This window comes from Kockiozyma suomiensis (genome assembly GCF_038497685.1).
Source record: "Kockiozyma suomiensis strain NRRL Y-17356 unplaced genomic scaffold V2V93scaffold_9, whole genome shotgun sequence".
NCBI classification, from domain to species: Eukaryota; Fungi; Ascomycota; class Lipomycetes; order Lipomycetales; family Lipomycetaceae; genus Kockiozyma; species Kockiozyma suomiensis.
Window position 1 is genome coordinate 174277 of NW_027117672.1, and position 12996 is coordinate 187272.

The 12996-nt window shown below is 41.7% G+C and overlaps 5 protein-coding genes across 5 annotated transcripts; 2 read left to right on the plus strand and 3 right to left on the minus strand.

The window, feature by feature from the left end:
* Nucleotides 1-459: 459 nt before the first annotated feature.
* On the minus strand, nucleotides 460-6252 carry V2V93DRAFT_277264 (uncharacterized protein). The gene is made up of 5 exons (XM_066907188.1): nucleotides 5905-6252; nucleotides 5299-5827; nucleotides 2153-5239; nucleotides 856-2092; nucleotides 460-799 (listed from the first exon to the last, which is right to left on the minus strand). Exons 1-5 carry the CDS (start codon nucleotides 5970-5972, stop codon nucleotides 591-593), a joined length of 5130 nt encoding a protein of 1709 aa, XP_066764901.1. The 5' UTR covers nucleotides 5973-6252; the 3' UTR covers nucleotides 460-590.
* A 1082-nt stretch (nucleotides 6253-7334) lies between these two features.
* V2V93DRAFT_325625 (major facilitator superfamily domain-containing protein) lies at nucleotides 7335-9123 on the minus strand (the record flags this gene model as incomplete). Its single annotated transcript, XM_066907506.1, has 3 exons — nucleotides 7335-8085; nucleotides 8142-8209; nucleotides 8272-9123. 3 exons carry the CDS (start codon nucleotides 9121-9123, stop codon nucleotides 7335-7337), a joined length of 1671 nt encoding a protein of 556 aa, XP_066764902.1.
* Nucleotides 9124-9632: 509 nt separating this feature from the next.
* Nucleotides 9633-10945, plus strand: V2V93DRAFT_371564 (thioredoxin-like protein). The gene is made up of 5 exons (XM_066910533.1): nucleotides 9633-10102; nucleotides 10173-10181; nucleotides 10256-10329; nucleotides 10394-10483; nucleotides 10540-10945. Exons 1-5 carry the CDS (start codon nucleotides 10035-10037, stop codon nucleotides 10611-10613), a joined length of 315 nt encoding a protein of 104 aa, XP_066764903.1. The 5' UTR covers nucleotides 9633-10034; the 3' UTR covers nucleotides 10614-10945.
* On the plus strand, nucleotides 10946-11864 carry V2V93DRAFT_371567 (thioredoxin-like protein). Its single transcript, XM_066910534.1, has 5 exons — nucleotides 10946-11117; nucleotides 11177-11185; nucleotides 11290-11372; nucleotides 11435-11524; nucleotides 11594-11864. Exons 1-5 carry the CDS (start codon nucleotides 11053-11055, stop codon nucleotides 11656-11658), a joined length of 312 nt encoding a protein of 103 aa, XP_066764904.1. The 5' UTR covers nucleotides 10946-11052; the 3' UTR covers nucleotides 11659-11864.
* V2V93DRAFT_371569 (chalcone-flavanone isomerase-domain-containing protein) lies at nucleotides 11667-12987 on the minus strand. The gene is made up of 2 exons (XM_066910535.1): nucleotides 12440-12987; nucleotides 11667-12373 (listed from the first exon to the last, which is right to left on the minus strand). The coding sequence occupies exons 1-2, from the start codon at nucleotides 12864-12866 to the stop codon at nucleotides 11844-11846; spliced, it is 957 nt and encodes a 318-aa protein (XP_066764905.1). The 5' UTR covers nucleotides 12867-12987; the 3' UTR covers nucleotides 11667-11843.
* Between the last annotated feature and the right edge of the window lie 9 nt (nucleotides 12988-12996).

The following is a 12996-nucleotide window of genomic DNA, read 5'->3' on the forward strand; positions in this document are numbered from 1 at the left end:
CTGATTTGCAGATTAATAAAGATTTTTTTCTGGTTTAAAATTCCTAATCGGTTATTTAAGGTATGTCTGTACTTGCTCATTCACTATTTTTATTCGTGCTTCTATCGTCAGAGAAGGTATCCTCAGACCGTAATGATGAAAAAAAAATTTATCAGTTCTGCTTCTGAAGATTGATGACAACCCAAAATACCAAAAATTTTCTGATGCCAAATGTCGATAACAGTAGATTACTCTTTTCGCTGAATATCTGCCGTTTATTGTGCCATTTGCTGAGGATTTCTTTTTCTCTGGAGATATGCATCGGATTATCACAAAAGCTGATTTGCATTTTGCTAACTTTCTGCAGATAGGTAGTGCATTGTTAGTGTTCTTGTTATTTCACTGTTCTTTTTATAATTTTCGATAAGTAAATGCTTTTATGATAACAGTTGACGATAATAATAATAAAATATGTATACTAAGATACCTTATCTTTCTTGATAAGTTTGTCTCCAATGCAAAATATGGTTGAAAATAATAAAGACATCAAAAAGTAAAATGCAACACTACCAATAGCTTCTTTGCTTTTACATGTTCTGCGACTTGAAGTACTAGTCGACTTGCTGCTGCTGCTTAGCATCATATGCCTGTTTTGCAAGTGATTCCAACGCCTCCAATTCACCACTGCTTTGGCACATACTTCTAAATATCGAATCAGGAATCTGCAGAAGAGTATGAGGAGAATCGTATTCCTTGATTAAACCGCTATCGAGGACTAAAATCTTGTCATAATCGATTACAGATCGCAAACGATGAGCAACTATATAATACAGTTAGCATCTAATAAATCAGAACAAACAGAACCTCAAAACATACTTGTCAGAATTGTAGTCTCAGAAAACTCTTCTCGAATAGTCTCCTGAATTTGTGCGTCGGTATTATAATCAATAGATGCAGTCGCTTCATCCAGCAAAATAATCTTTGGCGAGCGCAACAGCGATCTCGCTAAACACATAAGCTGCTTCTGACCCTGTGACAAATTGCCACCGCCTTCAGTGACTGGACTATCTAATCTGTAAAACACATTCATGTTTCTAGCTTCGAGCTCTGCATCTGTCTCTTGGTGACTACTGCTCTCAGCCTCTTCACCCGGAATATCTGATATTAAATGAACTTGCTTCAATGCGCCAAAAACCTCACGATCAGTAAAATGATCAAATGGATCCAGATTAGAACGCACAGTCCCGGTGAATAGCGTTGGATCCTGAGGGATGATAGTCAACCCTTGACGCAGATCACGCAATCCAATCTTTGAAATATCAATTCCATCTATAACAATCTTTCCCGTATCAGCTTCCAAAAATCGGAAAAATGCAGAAGCAATCGTGGATTTTCCAGCTCCTGTTCGACCAACAATACCGATCTTTGAGCGAGGTTCAACTTCAAAACTAATGCCCTTTATAACTCGCGGAAGTTCGGGTGCATAACGCAAAGTGAGATCAGAAACTTGGATCGCGCCTTTAGAAGGCCAATTCTTAGGAGGTCGACTATCCGGAATAATATCATCAGCTTCCTGCTCAATATTCAAAAACTCATCAATACGCTCAACGGAGTTCATATTCATTTCGTTTGAAGAGTAAAGGAACACAACCCAAAACATGTTTTGTGTGAAAGTAATTGCATATGAGAGAATAAGACCCGCAAGACCAGAGTCAAGAGAATTATGCGCAATCATCACAAAGGCACCTGCAAAGAACGAAACAAGACCTCCACAGATATCAGTTCGCCAGCTCATCCAACGGTTAAGACCCCACATTAGCCAAGTGGGTCGACAATTAGTATCGACCTTGCTCATACTCTCTGCAATAAATCGCTGCTCGTAGCCGTATGCACGAATCGTGCTTACTCCAACGAGAGATTCACCAAAATGTTGGTAGATGGGTGATCTGGAAACTGACTCCATACGCTTTAATTCACGGGAAGCTTGAAGATACAGCAAATTGATGAAGAAGAAAAGAGCACTGACAAACAGTCCGACAATCAAGAATGCAGGTAAGATAACGCTAATCACACCAACGATTACTGCCACAGACAATATAGCATGGATCAATCCCTGGATCACAAAGTATCAGTATCGAGTTGACAAATAAAAAGGAATCCAGCAAGAACTTACCAAAGCATCGACAGCAACTTCTCGGTCAATACTCTCGATATCTTTAGAGAACCTATTAATAATTCGTCCAACCGGAGTAGAATCAAAAAATCGAGGGGTAGCACGCATCACGCATTGTAAAAGTCGATCGAACAATTTCTTTGACGCCGATAGTGAACCGAGATAGAACAATAGTTCTCGTGAGAGAGAAAAGAAAATGAAAATGATTGCAATCAAGCCGTAAATAGCAAGATAGTATACCGGACCTTTGGCATCACCAGCAGCCGCTACGCTAAACTCAGCGGAGCGAGCAGTAAACTGAGAAGGTTGGACTTCAGGCAGAAGTGGTATCAACACATTCTGAATTCCATTTTGAGGAGCTATACCAAAATATTCAGCGTCTGAAGAGAAGTTAGAAGATACAGCAGGTGCAAGAACGCGAGCTGCTGCGAAAGCATTCTGTGTCTCCACTGAATCCATCGCAAGAGACCAAACTTTCACCCAGTAAGACTGCGCAATTGCAAAAGCTTGATGTGCCATCAAAACCGAAATGATAATAGTCCAGTATGCGGCTCCACCCATCGACTTAATATACGAATAATATACACGGAACTTCACCATTCCAACCTGCTGAGTCTCCACACTAGCGGTATTCACCTTCGAATTAACTTCTTTATTAGACTCCACGTTGGTCGAGGCAACAGGTGCAGCATCAATAGCATCTTTGGCCGAGGCAGCAATATCGTTATTCGACTGAACACGCGAAATATCGCGCGAAGTCTGGACACTGCTAAGCAAAAGCTCATCTGCACCCAAAACGCCCTGAGCTACGACATCTGCAGGAGTGCCATCGGCTATAACATGTCCGTTTTCCAAAACAATAACTTTATCTGCCTGTGTAAGTGTAAGTGCAACATTATGTGAAACTAGAATGCAAGTTCGCCCTCTCATCAATGGACCAGTAATACATTGCTCATATAGATGAAGAGCGGTGTGAGAATCGACAGCCGAAAGACAATCATCCAAAATCAAATGACGAGCCGGGGAATAAAGGGCTCGCGCAAGAGAAATTCGCTGCTTCTGACCTCCTGAAAGTGAGATTCCTTTCTCTCCAACCAAAGTCTGATCGCCAGAATCGAGGATTTCAAAATCACGAGTGAGCGCGCATAATTTGACAACCTGTTGGTAACGGCGTTTGTCATATTTATTCTGGAACAGAATATTGGCACGAACGGTGTCGTTAAGTAGCCATGGCTGTTGCGCGCAATAAGCAATAGACTCCACGAGTCCAGTCGAACGATGAATAATAGGCTGATCGAGTAAACTAGAACCAGGAAGGAAAACCTTTCCTCTCAGCAAATTCATTTCGCCCAAAAGTGCCATTAGCAAAGACGTCTTTCCAGAACCAGTGGGACCAACGATAACAGACAGTTTCTCGGGTTCAAACGTGATATTCAGATTCTGAAGTTTGAAATCATACGAAGTATCGCTGTCGCTCCAAGCAAACGAAGCATCACGGAAACCAATCACAGGATCTCCCGGATCGCTACGATGTAATCCACGAAGCTGACTATACTTTTGGGTCTCTTCCTCGTCTAAAAAGTTTTGCACACGCTCAACAGAAGTCTTCGCTTCGATAACATTAGTGATCATCTCGGCAAGACGATCCATAGGGTCTCTCATGATATTGAAAAGTGATAGAGAGCTGAAAGCTACCGAAGCAGTAAGCTCGTGCTTTCCTACGACAGTATAGAATGCAAAAGTCAAGAGCGTGATGATAGTAGGAAATCCAAGCCAAATTGTAGAAGCGATAGAAAGGACAACAAAACGCCTACGCAAAGTCTTCAACTCCTCGGTTCTCACTTCTTGTAAGGATGCCAAAAAACGCTCTTCCCACGCGAAATATTTGATGATCTTGATACTTTGCAGGATTTCGTTCGTTTTCTGAATTCGTCTATCGGTAACGCGCAAAAGCTCCTTCTGAATCTTACCAAAAGTTCTGGAGAATTTGACATTGATGGGCAGCAATGTAAGCATTCCCAGTATTCCAGCAATCGAACTCGCTCCCAGGGTATCATAAAGTAAAGCCATAGATATGACAATCATGAGTGAGCCTCTAATCAAAGGATTCAATCGCCCAATAACTTCAGCAATAGAGTTTGCATCGACAGCCATTAAGTTTATCAGGCGACCAAGATCAACTTGCTCTTCTTTTGCGCCCTTCACTTCTGCAGGATCTTCGGTGACTTCAGTGACCGGCTTAGCATCTTCAGCATCTTCAGCTTTAGCTTTTAATTTGGCCTTGGCTTCTGCCGCTTTGCCCTCAGCTGCTTCTTTGCTATCGCCAACTGTAGCCCCTACTTTACGCTTCAGAGCTTTCGCGTACAGTTCCGCAATGATAATAGCTCGTGCACGCAAAGCGGTCTGTCTGAAAGTCCACAAAGTTTGTCCCGAAATTGTCGCATTAAGTAACGCGAAAAACATAAGAAGGAAGACATACATCCACGCCATATGCGCCGGCTCGCGATCCGGATCCTCAAGATATCGTAAAATTTGGCGCACAAGAATCGTAGGCGCAAACGTGCACATAGCATACAGAAAAGAAAAGCCCAGACCGGTTAAGAGATTAAATCTATAGTACTTTAGCAGTCCAAAAAGCAATGACCGGCCGCCCTTTGCAGCACGATATCCAGGTATTATAAGAGCTGACCGACAGTCATCTCGAAGATCCCAAACCTCATCCATAGTCAATGGCTTTCGAAAGGCCTGAATCGATATCCCATCACCCCATCCAAAGGTAAGGGTAGAGAAAATTGATGAATAGGGAACTGGGTTTGGAACAAGTCCTTCTTTAGACTCGAAGTAGGCTGGACGGTCATTAACGGGAGCAAGAGAACCAATGGTTAAAAGAGCGGAAAGACAGAGAAAATCGAAAACAGCCAAGAAGTCAGGTAAAGAACGGCTTGGATGTATGAGAGAAGTCCGGAAGTTGACAACGGTTATAGCCCACAAAAACAAGTACAACAGAGCGGTATGGATCCGTAAGAAAGGCGAGTTGTACCGAACTTTGGGCGACATGCGGATATAAGCCAAATATAAAAGATAGCCCTATAACAGATGATTAATCTTTCAGACTTTATCAAAGACAGAAAAAGAAAAATACTTACAGCAACCAATGAGCTAGCAGAACAGTCTTTCACCAGCTGAGCACGCTCATCTCGGGGAGATGGATACTGAACTAGAATGATACCGAGCAATGAAAGCCAGTGAATAACAACCAGAACCAATGTCACAACTAACTCGAGTACTGTTCTAAAACGTCTAGCCGGAGTAGCGTTCAATACAAATGTCACAGGACGCTCATCATGAGCAACTACAGATGTGCGAGGAGCTATATCAAGGGCTTCGTCCTCAACATCACGGTACTCAGCAGCCGTGTGCTGAGAATGATGTACAACGCTGACATCGTCATAATCGGCGCCAGCATCAGCAGTTCTCAGACGATAAATTGGGTCGAGATTCTCGTCGTCGCTGTCTCCATCAATCGGAATGATATCGGTCAGAAGTGCTGAATAAGAGCGTCGACTTGAGCCCCAGCGTTTACGAACAAACTTGGGAAGACGGACAGTGCTGGTCAAGACCAAAGTTATCAGCGACACTATGATGGCGACTATAGGATACCAAAAGTGGTAATATCTGTAGAGAAACAAATTAGTAGATGGAGCGATAGTCATAGGATTGCTGAGGAATCTCCGGAGTACGAGGGTCTATACCTTAACTTGTGGCATTCATTAAAGTCATCCACATCCCACACCGGGGAAGGACACCAAAACTGGACCATTCTTCTGCGATATAGCTATAACAGAGGACAGCAAATAAAGCAACCCACCAGAGGAATACAGAACAATCCTCAGGAAGAACCCAATGGAAACGCAATTGTATAATCCAAATGGTGGAGATGGCATGAAAGAAACAAAATCCTTCGAGGTTGATAAAACAAAAAAATAAGAGCAGTCTAAATAGGGCCGGAAGTGCCGACTTATCGAAAGTTTATTTTTAGTATATTGAGCTTGGGCAGTTTATGTCCGACAGCGCACTGTAAAAGGGAGAGCAGTAGACACGCTAACAAGTAGGGACACATTAAAAAAACAAGAAAAAAATAAAAACTAAACTTCCTTGCTTGCTCTTTGGTAATACTTTTAAATTCCGGATGTGAATAGAGTGGTGCGAAGAATATAGAGCTATTTGCCTTCTCCGCAGCAGCACGCGATTGGGATATTTGCAATAACGCAATCAGTGGCGTACGTTAGAACACCAGCAGGTCAGTCACTAAACCTGTTTAGGTACAATTCTTCTGATGCGCCGCAGTCGCTCGTAGGGTAGATTTATCGTTAGTCGCCTTTTATGGGCTCAGGCATATATTAGATGGAAAATTCAGACTGTTACCAGTCATGTTGCGGAAAGTGGAGAAAAGGACGATAAGACCGGGGCCGTGATCTTGCGATAAGCTGCATTCGCTAAGGTATTGTATTCTTTAGAGATCAGTGCTATTCAATTGCCAACTCTAGAACTCGTTTAAGCAAATCTGATAGGGCGAATCATTCTATGAGTTATATTAGAATGGAGTAAGATTTTTTTATTTAGATTTCCAATTTACTCTGGAGATTATTTGATTTATAAAATACTACAGGGCACCATATCAATTGTATCCTCTCGCGTATCTGACACGGCCCCAGAAGTCTCAAATTGAGATTGTTGTCCCTCTCTACCAGAATTAGATTCCAAGCTATTTTTAAAAGATCATTTATTGGTCAGGACCAATATTAGTTGCCAGATATTGCAACACTCTTGGTCCATACCCTACTATTGGTTTCCGATATGCTATGAGATAATTCAGGCACAAAATATTTTAGAGACTCCTGCTGCTAGCCCTAACCAGCAGACGAATACTTGGCGCCGCAAACATTGTTCAGATGAAAATAGGCATTTCATATATTAATATCAAATACTGCAGCCGTAAATTTGTAGCCAAGACTTCATAAGAAATTCAATTGAGAGCAAATTTCCAAAACATCAATTGACTGCGGCAACCTGTTCTTATTCCTAATGTACGGGTAGTCTCTATGTATGCTCTGACATGATAAAAAAATCACAGATATAAACCAAACAGAATACAAAAATCTATAACATTCTGAAATATATCTCACAGCATATATTTAAACTTCTGCATCTTCTTTCGGGCCACCATCTTGGCTCCGTTCTTAAGAATTGCATCAACACTTCCATCGTCGTCAAGGATATCAATACCAAAACCATGAACTTCTCTCAACTCTCTAGCCTCTCTGCCCGAAATGATTTCGTACCGTGAGATATCCTCATCGTCTTCTTCTTCTTCCTCATACTCCTCGTCATCGTCGGCCATGCTAGGGACCGCTTCTTGATTTTCGCCATCAGCGACTAAATGATAATTCTCGCTAGCAAAGCTTTCCTGGTTGAGCAATGCAAGATGGCGTCTCAACAATATTGCAAGGAGGGCAACAATAAACATAGAGATAGAACAGATAATCATTCCATTCTCATAGTAAGGAGCATTTGATTCGGGGTACAGGCGGGTTCCAATAAGAGGACCGCATTGTCCAATAGTGTTGAGCATGACCATGCCAGTACCCTTTCCAGATTCTGAAGACTGGTTGTTGACGGTCCATGCAATAACGCAAGCAACAACTGAAAAAAATCCACTTGCAACAAAGAATATTGCACAGTATCGAGTGAGAGTGTCTCGGGATAACGCCAACACAAGGTATCCGGCCGATGCAATCGATGCATGGAAGACAATGAATTCGGCACGAGATTTGCGTTTATCGGAAAGGTAAGTAGTCAACAAAACCGCAACAAATGCCACCAAATAAGGTGGTGCTGAAAGACCCTGCGCCGTAATTGACTCGTATCCCATGCTAAATTGAAAAGTTAAAGCATTTGTTCATACTTCTATTTTGATAGGCAAACTTACTCTCTGAGAATCAACGGAAGAAACACCGGCAAAGATGCGTACGCAATATTGGCAAGGAAAAACATAGCCTTTAAATGATAATGCCGTTAGCTTCTCATCTTCAAATCAGATATTTGACATTATGACTTACTGCAGTAACATAGACCTTAGGGTCCTGCAAAACTTCAAATGCCTCATCCCATTTCAATCCGTGCGTACCAGAATGGCTCACCTGCTCACCATCGACATCAACACGCCGTCTATGTCTAGCACGAACAATAATCTTGTCCTTTAGACTTAAAAAGTACGCTGAAGCAGGACGATCCGGAAGGTAATTCCAAACAATACATGCCATCAACATGCATGGAATACCTTCTACAAATAATAGAACTCTCCAAGAATCAATAGGAGTATGATCAGCTACGCTAGTAATCATGTATGCCAGGATTCCAGCGAATGCAGTCGACAATGGAGCGGCCGACATGAAGATACCAGTGCGGAAACCCATCTCCTGGCGCTGGTAAAAGAATGAAAGATACATTGGAACACCAGGCCCAAAACTGGCTTCTCCAATTCCAAGTAAAAATCTAAGGACGAGCAGAATATAGTAGCTGAACACCACCGACTGCAAAGATGCAATAAGTCCCCAAGCGAATAAGCACATCGTCACGTAAATATGAGCAGGCACAACATTCCACAAGAAGCCAACCCACTCAAAAGAAATGTATGAAATATAAAATGCAGTTAGAAGCCAGTCGAATTGATTTGAAGACATGTTGAAAGATTCCTGTAAACCAGCTATACGAGCATTTCCAATATTTGATCGATCAAGGAAGGCAAGTACGAACAGGGTAGTTATCAGCGGCATCAGATACGAGTCAATTCTCCTCCTAACCTGCACCTCTTCCTCTTTTGAAAATCTGAGTAAAAAGCGCTTACGAGGCACATCGCCATTGCCTGTAGTTGGAGCTGACGATATGATACTGGCAGTGTCTGACGGCATATTTCCTTGTTGCGGACGTGAATTAGAGTCCAAGAGATAAACCAAAGCAGGGTCGGACAGCGGGCTGTACAATGATACCAAAACTATAGGCAGTAGAGAACGACGTGCCTGACCGACGACGGAGAGGAACAAAAGTTGTGAGAAGACTGCTGGGCAAGCCGGAGTAAAGAGATTAGGCGTAAACGAGGCGTGGCGACCGAGCACCAGTGCACGATTATCGCCTTGCGGATAAAGGTTAGGGATTTTATTGTTATGGTAAGTGATGCCCGAAATAGCATGGCTATAGTAGTAGCATACTGCTTGATGACGAAACTATTGTCTGTAACTTTGATACCATTTTAGAGCACAATTGTAGTGGGCCTGGGACAGTGAGAACCGGCGTCAACGAAATCACCGATAGGCAGCTCTGCTGTCTGCGTAACTGCGTAACTGCGTAACTGCTAATAGGTGATTTATATAAGTGAATATAAACTACATAAATGGCCTAATAGTATAGTTATTATGGGAGACGGCAATATTTATAGTTAACGATTGAAAACTGACAGAAGGTTGAAAGTGACCCAAATTAGGAGAGAGCGATTAGTAAGAATTGAGTGACGACATCGCCGACTTCGTGTTAGTAAATCGCCGTCGCCTTTATAAACAGTTTCCTCAGCTTCTCTGAATCCTTCTCTGTCTCCTTTACAGCAGACAGCGTCTTGAGTTTATTCAAACTGTGTTCTTCTAGCTTGCTTTCTCGCCAACTTGGACGTCGTTGCCTATCTGCACATCCAAGATTACCAAAGCCTGCTCTTCTTGCGTCTTCTTCTGTATTACTCCGAGTTTCCGGTCGTAATACTATACAGAGGTCAAGCCCGGTTTCTGTTTTGATCTGTCCGTACTCTTCTTCCAGCAGCAGTACACCCACCGAAATGTCTAAATATCAAGAGCAAGTGAAGGAGCTCGTTGCCGGCAATCCCGTTATTGTCTTTAGCAAGTCGTGAGTATCGTCCTTTCAATATATCAGAGCTTGAAATTATATAATCAAATTCTGACAATCTTTTTTATAGATGGTGCCCGTATGTTTCTATTTCTGCTTTTTGTATAAAATGATTATTGAAATTAGAGTGTCATCTAATAATGTGGTATATAGCTACTGCCGCCAAGCCAAGACGACTCTTGACGGTGAGAACGTCGAGCACAAGGACCTCGAACTTGACCAAATTGGTATGCTTCAATTTAAACACTAAAACTTCATCAAACTGCATTCTAATAAACACTATTTTCTCAGATACTGGTGACGCTATCCAGAGTGCCATCGCCGAGCTCACCGCACAGAGAACTGTGCCTGCTATCTTCATTGGTGGCAAGTTTATCGGTGGTAAGTAATTTTGACAATTAAAAAGTTATAGTCAAATATTGACTATAAATATTTAGGAAATTCCGACCTCCAGGCTTTGAAGCGTAACGGTAGACTAAAGGTCCTGCTCAAGGAGGCACTAGCAGTCTGATTATTTTAGTCGAGAAAGTTTTAGTAAGCAGCATATATATGACTGTGCTATTTGAATATCAGGTTCACTTGGACTTTTTTTGATTTTCGCGTAGTAATTTATTTCAATACGCTTGTTTATACCATTTTGAGTGATTAGTAGTGGTTTGTAAACTGATATTTACGGCGAACTGATATTGCGCGTAATCGCCTATTTTTCAACAAATACGTAGGGGCTAAAAAAAATATAGAATATATATGCAGATAAATACATGGTTTCCGTTATCTTGAGTAAGGGATACCAATATTGGGGCGTGTGCGGCTAATCCTGTGTACGCACTTAACCAAGCCGCGAGCATTATCCTATTCTATTCTTACTATTCATCTTCAATATATACTAGCTTATCTTTGCCCCATCCAAAACCAGAATTTTTTTAATTATTAAAATAACACAGTTGAATATGAGTGCTCAAGCTAGAGTTAGGGAATATGTCGCCAAGAACCCCATCATGGTGTTTAGCAAAACGTGAGTTACTTCGAATAATATTTCGTGTCGGCATAATTGTTAATGTGGAATCTATATAGCTATTGCCCGTATGTAACTATAAGTTTACTAATTGAGTCTTGAACTGGCTCAGTTTAATATTTTTTTCAAATTTTTTGCAGGAGATTTATTAACGAATTCGCAATTGCTTTAGTTACTGCGTACACGCAAAGGGCTTACTCAAAAACGAGTCCGCTGCCGTTGCTGCCAAAATTTTGGAGTTGGATGAGATGGGCAGTATGTTCCTAATAATTAGAGAAACTTGACGTACTGGATGCTAAGTAATTATCTTTATCTAGAGGAGGGGAGTGATCTCCAGAATGCAGTCTACCAACTTTACTCTCATCGTACTGTTCCTGCCATTTTCATCGGAGGAAAATTCATTGGAGGTATATGACCGTATTTATTTCTTATGTTTTTTTGAAATTGCTGATTCTTATTGCTTCTCTTTTACTTAGGTGACTCAGACTTGACCTCATTGAAGAACAGCGGCAAGCTGAAGTCCATTCTCGCCGAGCTGTGACGTGAGTACACTGTCGTAAGATTATCAAAAGATCAATAAATGCCTGCTCGATCCGTCGAGAAAAAACCGTCCTCTATTGTGAAATAAGTCTATATACATCAATTATTTTGACCGAAATTATTTACAAAAGTGATATATTCTGTCGCAAATCGATTTGACACGCAATAGAATCCATCTCTACATATTTAAGCCATAACACTTACAATACTGTCCACAAAACTTACTCTTGCCTGTTCGCTGGCAGCAGTAGGAGGAGTTAAATAATGCAAGAAGAGGGCCTTTACAATGGTCTTATCCGTTACCGTTCCTAGTACTTCCTTCTCTGAGGATCTAGGCGGCGTATATTTCATGTTCAAAGTACCCGATTTATCAATAGAAAGCATCAGTTCACTATTTTTTGGCGCAGACATCTTTCTTCCCAAGGCACTTCGAATCTGGACGATTCCGGTACCAGTATCGGCATCTTGGCTAATACGGCGGTCCCTGATGCTAGCCATAATAGAGCGAATAAATCCATCGCGAAGATGAGAGAAATCAGTGTTGCGAGAAGGGACAATGCGAAGAGCAAAGCGCACATTGTTGTCGAGGAGGGCTGCGAAGAGATCGAGTCCAGTATCGCGATCTAGAGCGATTGACTTTGCATCAGAGTCCCCTTTTATTTCGGACAGGGCCTTAACAATTAATGGAACGTCGTCCTTGTCGATATAAATACCAACTAGAAATTAATTTACACTTAAAACTCATTTCTCTAACCGAAAAAAGATGAATAATTTTGGCTAACCTGCATAAACGTGTATTTTCAAAAATGAAACTGATCGAACTCCTAATCCCAAAAGCCACAATTCTCTTCCGTCAACGTTGATCCGTCTCATAAACGGGTCTACTTTAGTATCAGGTTGCCATGTGCTTTCAGGGAACAAAGAAGCATATCTCGGCTCAACGGCAGCAATTGCTTCCTGCTCAATTATCTCGCGAGTAGTAAAGTTATACCATGCAATAGCAAAGAACACAGTGCCCCATGAGACGGCTTTTTTCAATTGTTTAGACGACGAGTTGAATGCCGAGCGTGTTGAAGATAAAGGGACATTCGAGAACGAGGCGCGAACGACAGATAACTTACTGCTTCGAACTGCTCTGCAAAGGAATCCGCGAGAAAGCGGTCGGCGGCCAACAGCATGCAGAAAAATGGATGTATGGCCTAACATCATAATCTATATAGTTGTCTAGAGCTTCACAACTTGTTGAAAGCGAAAAGTTATGTATTTAAGAATCTGTGTAGCTGTCTAGAACATCACAATTTGTTGAGACTGTTATTGTTGTGTACTCAAGTGCCGTGTA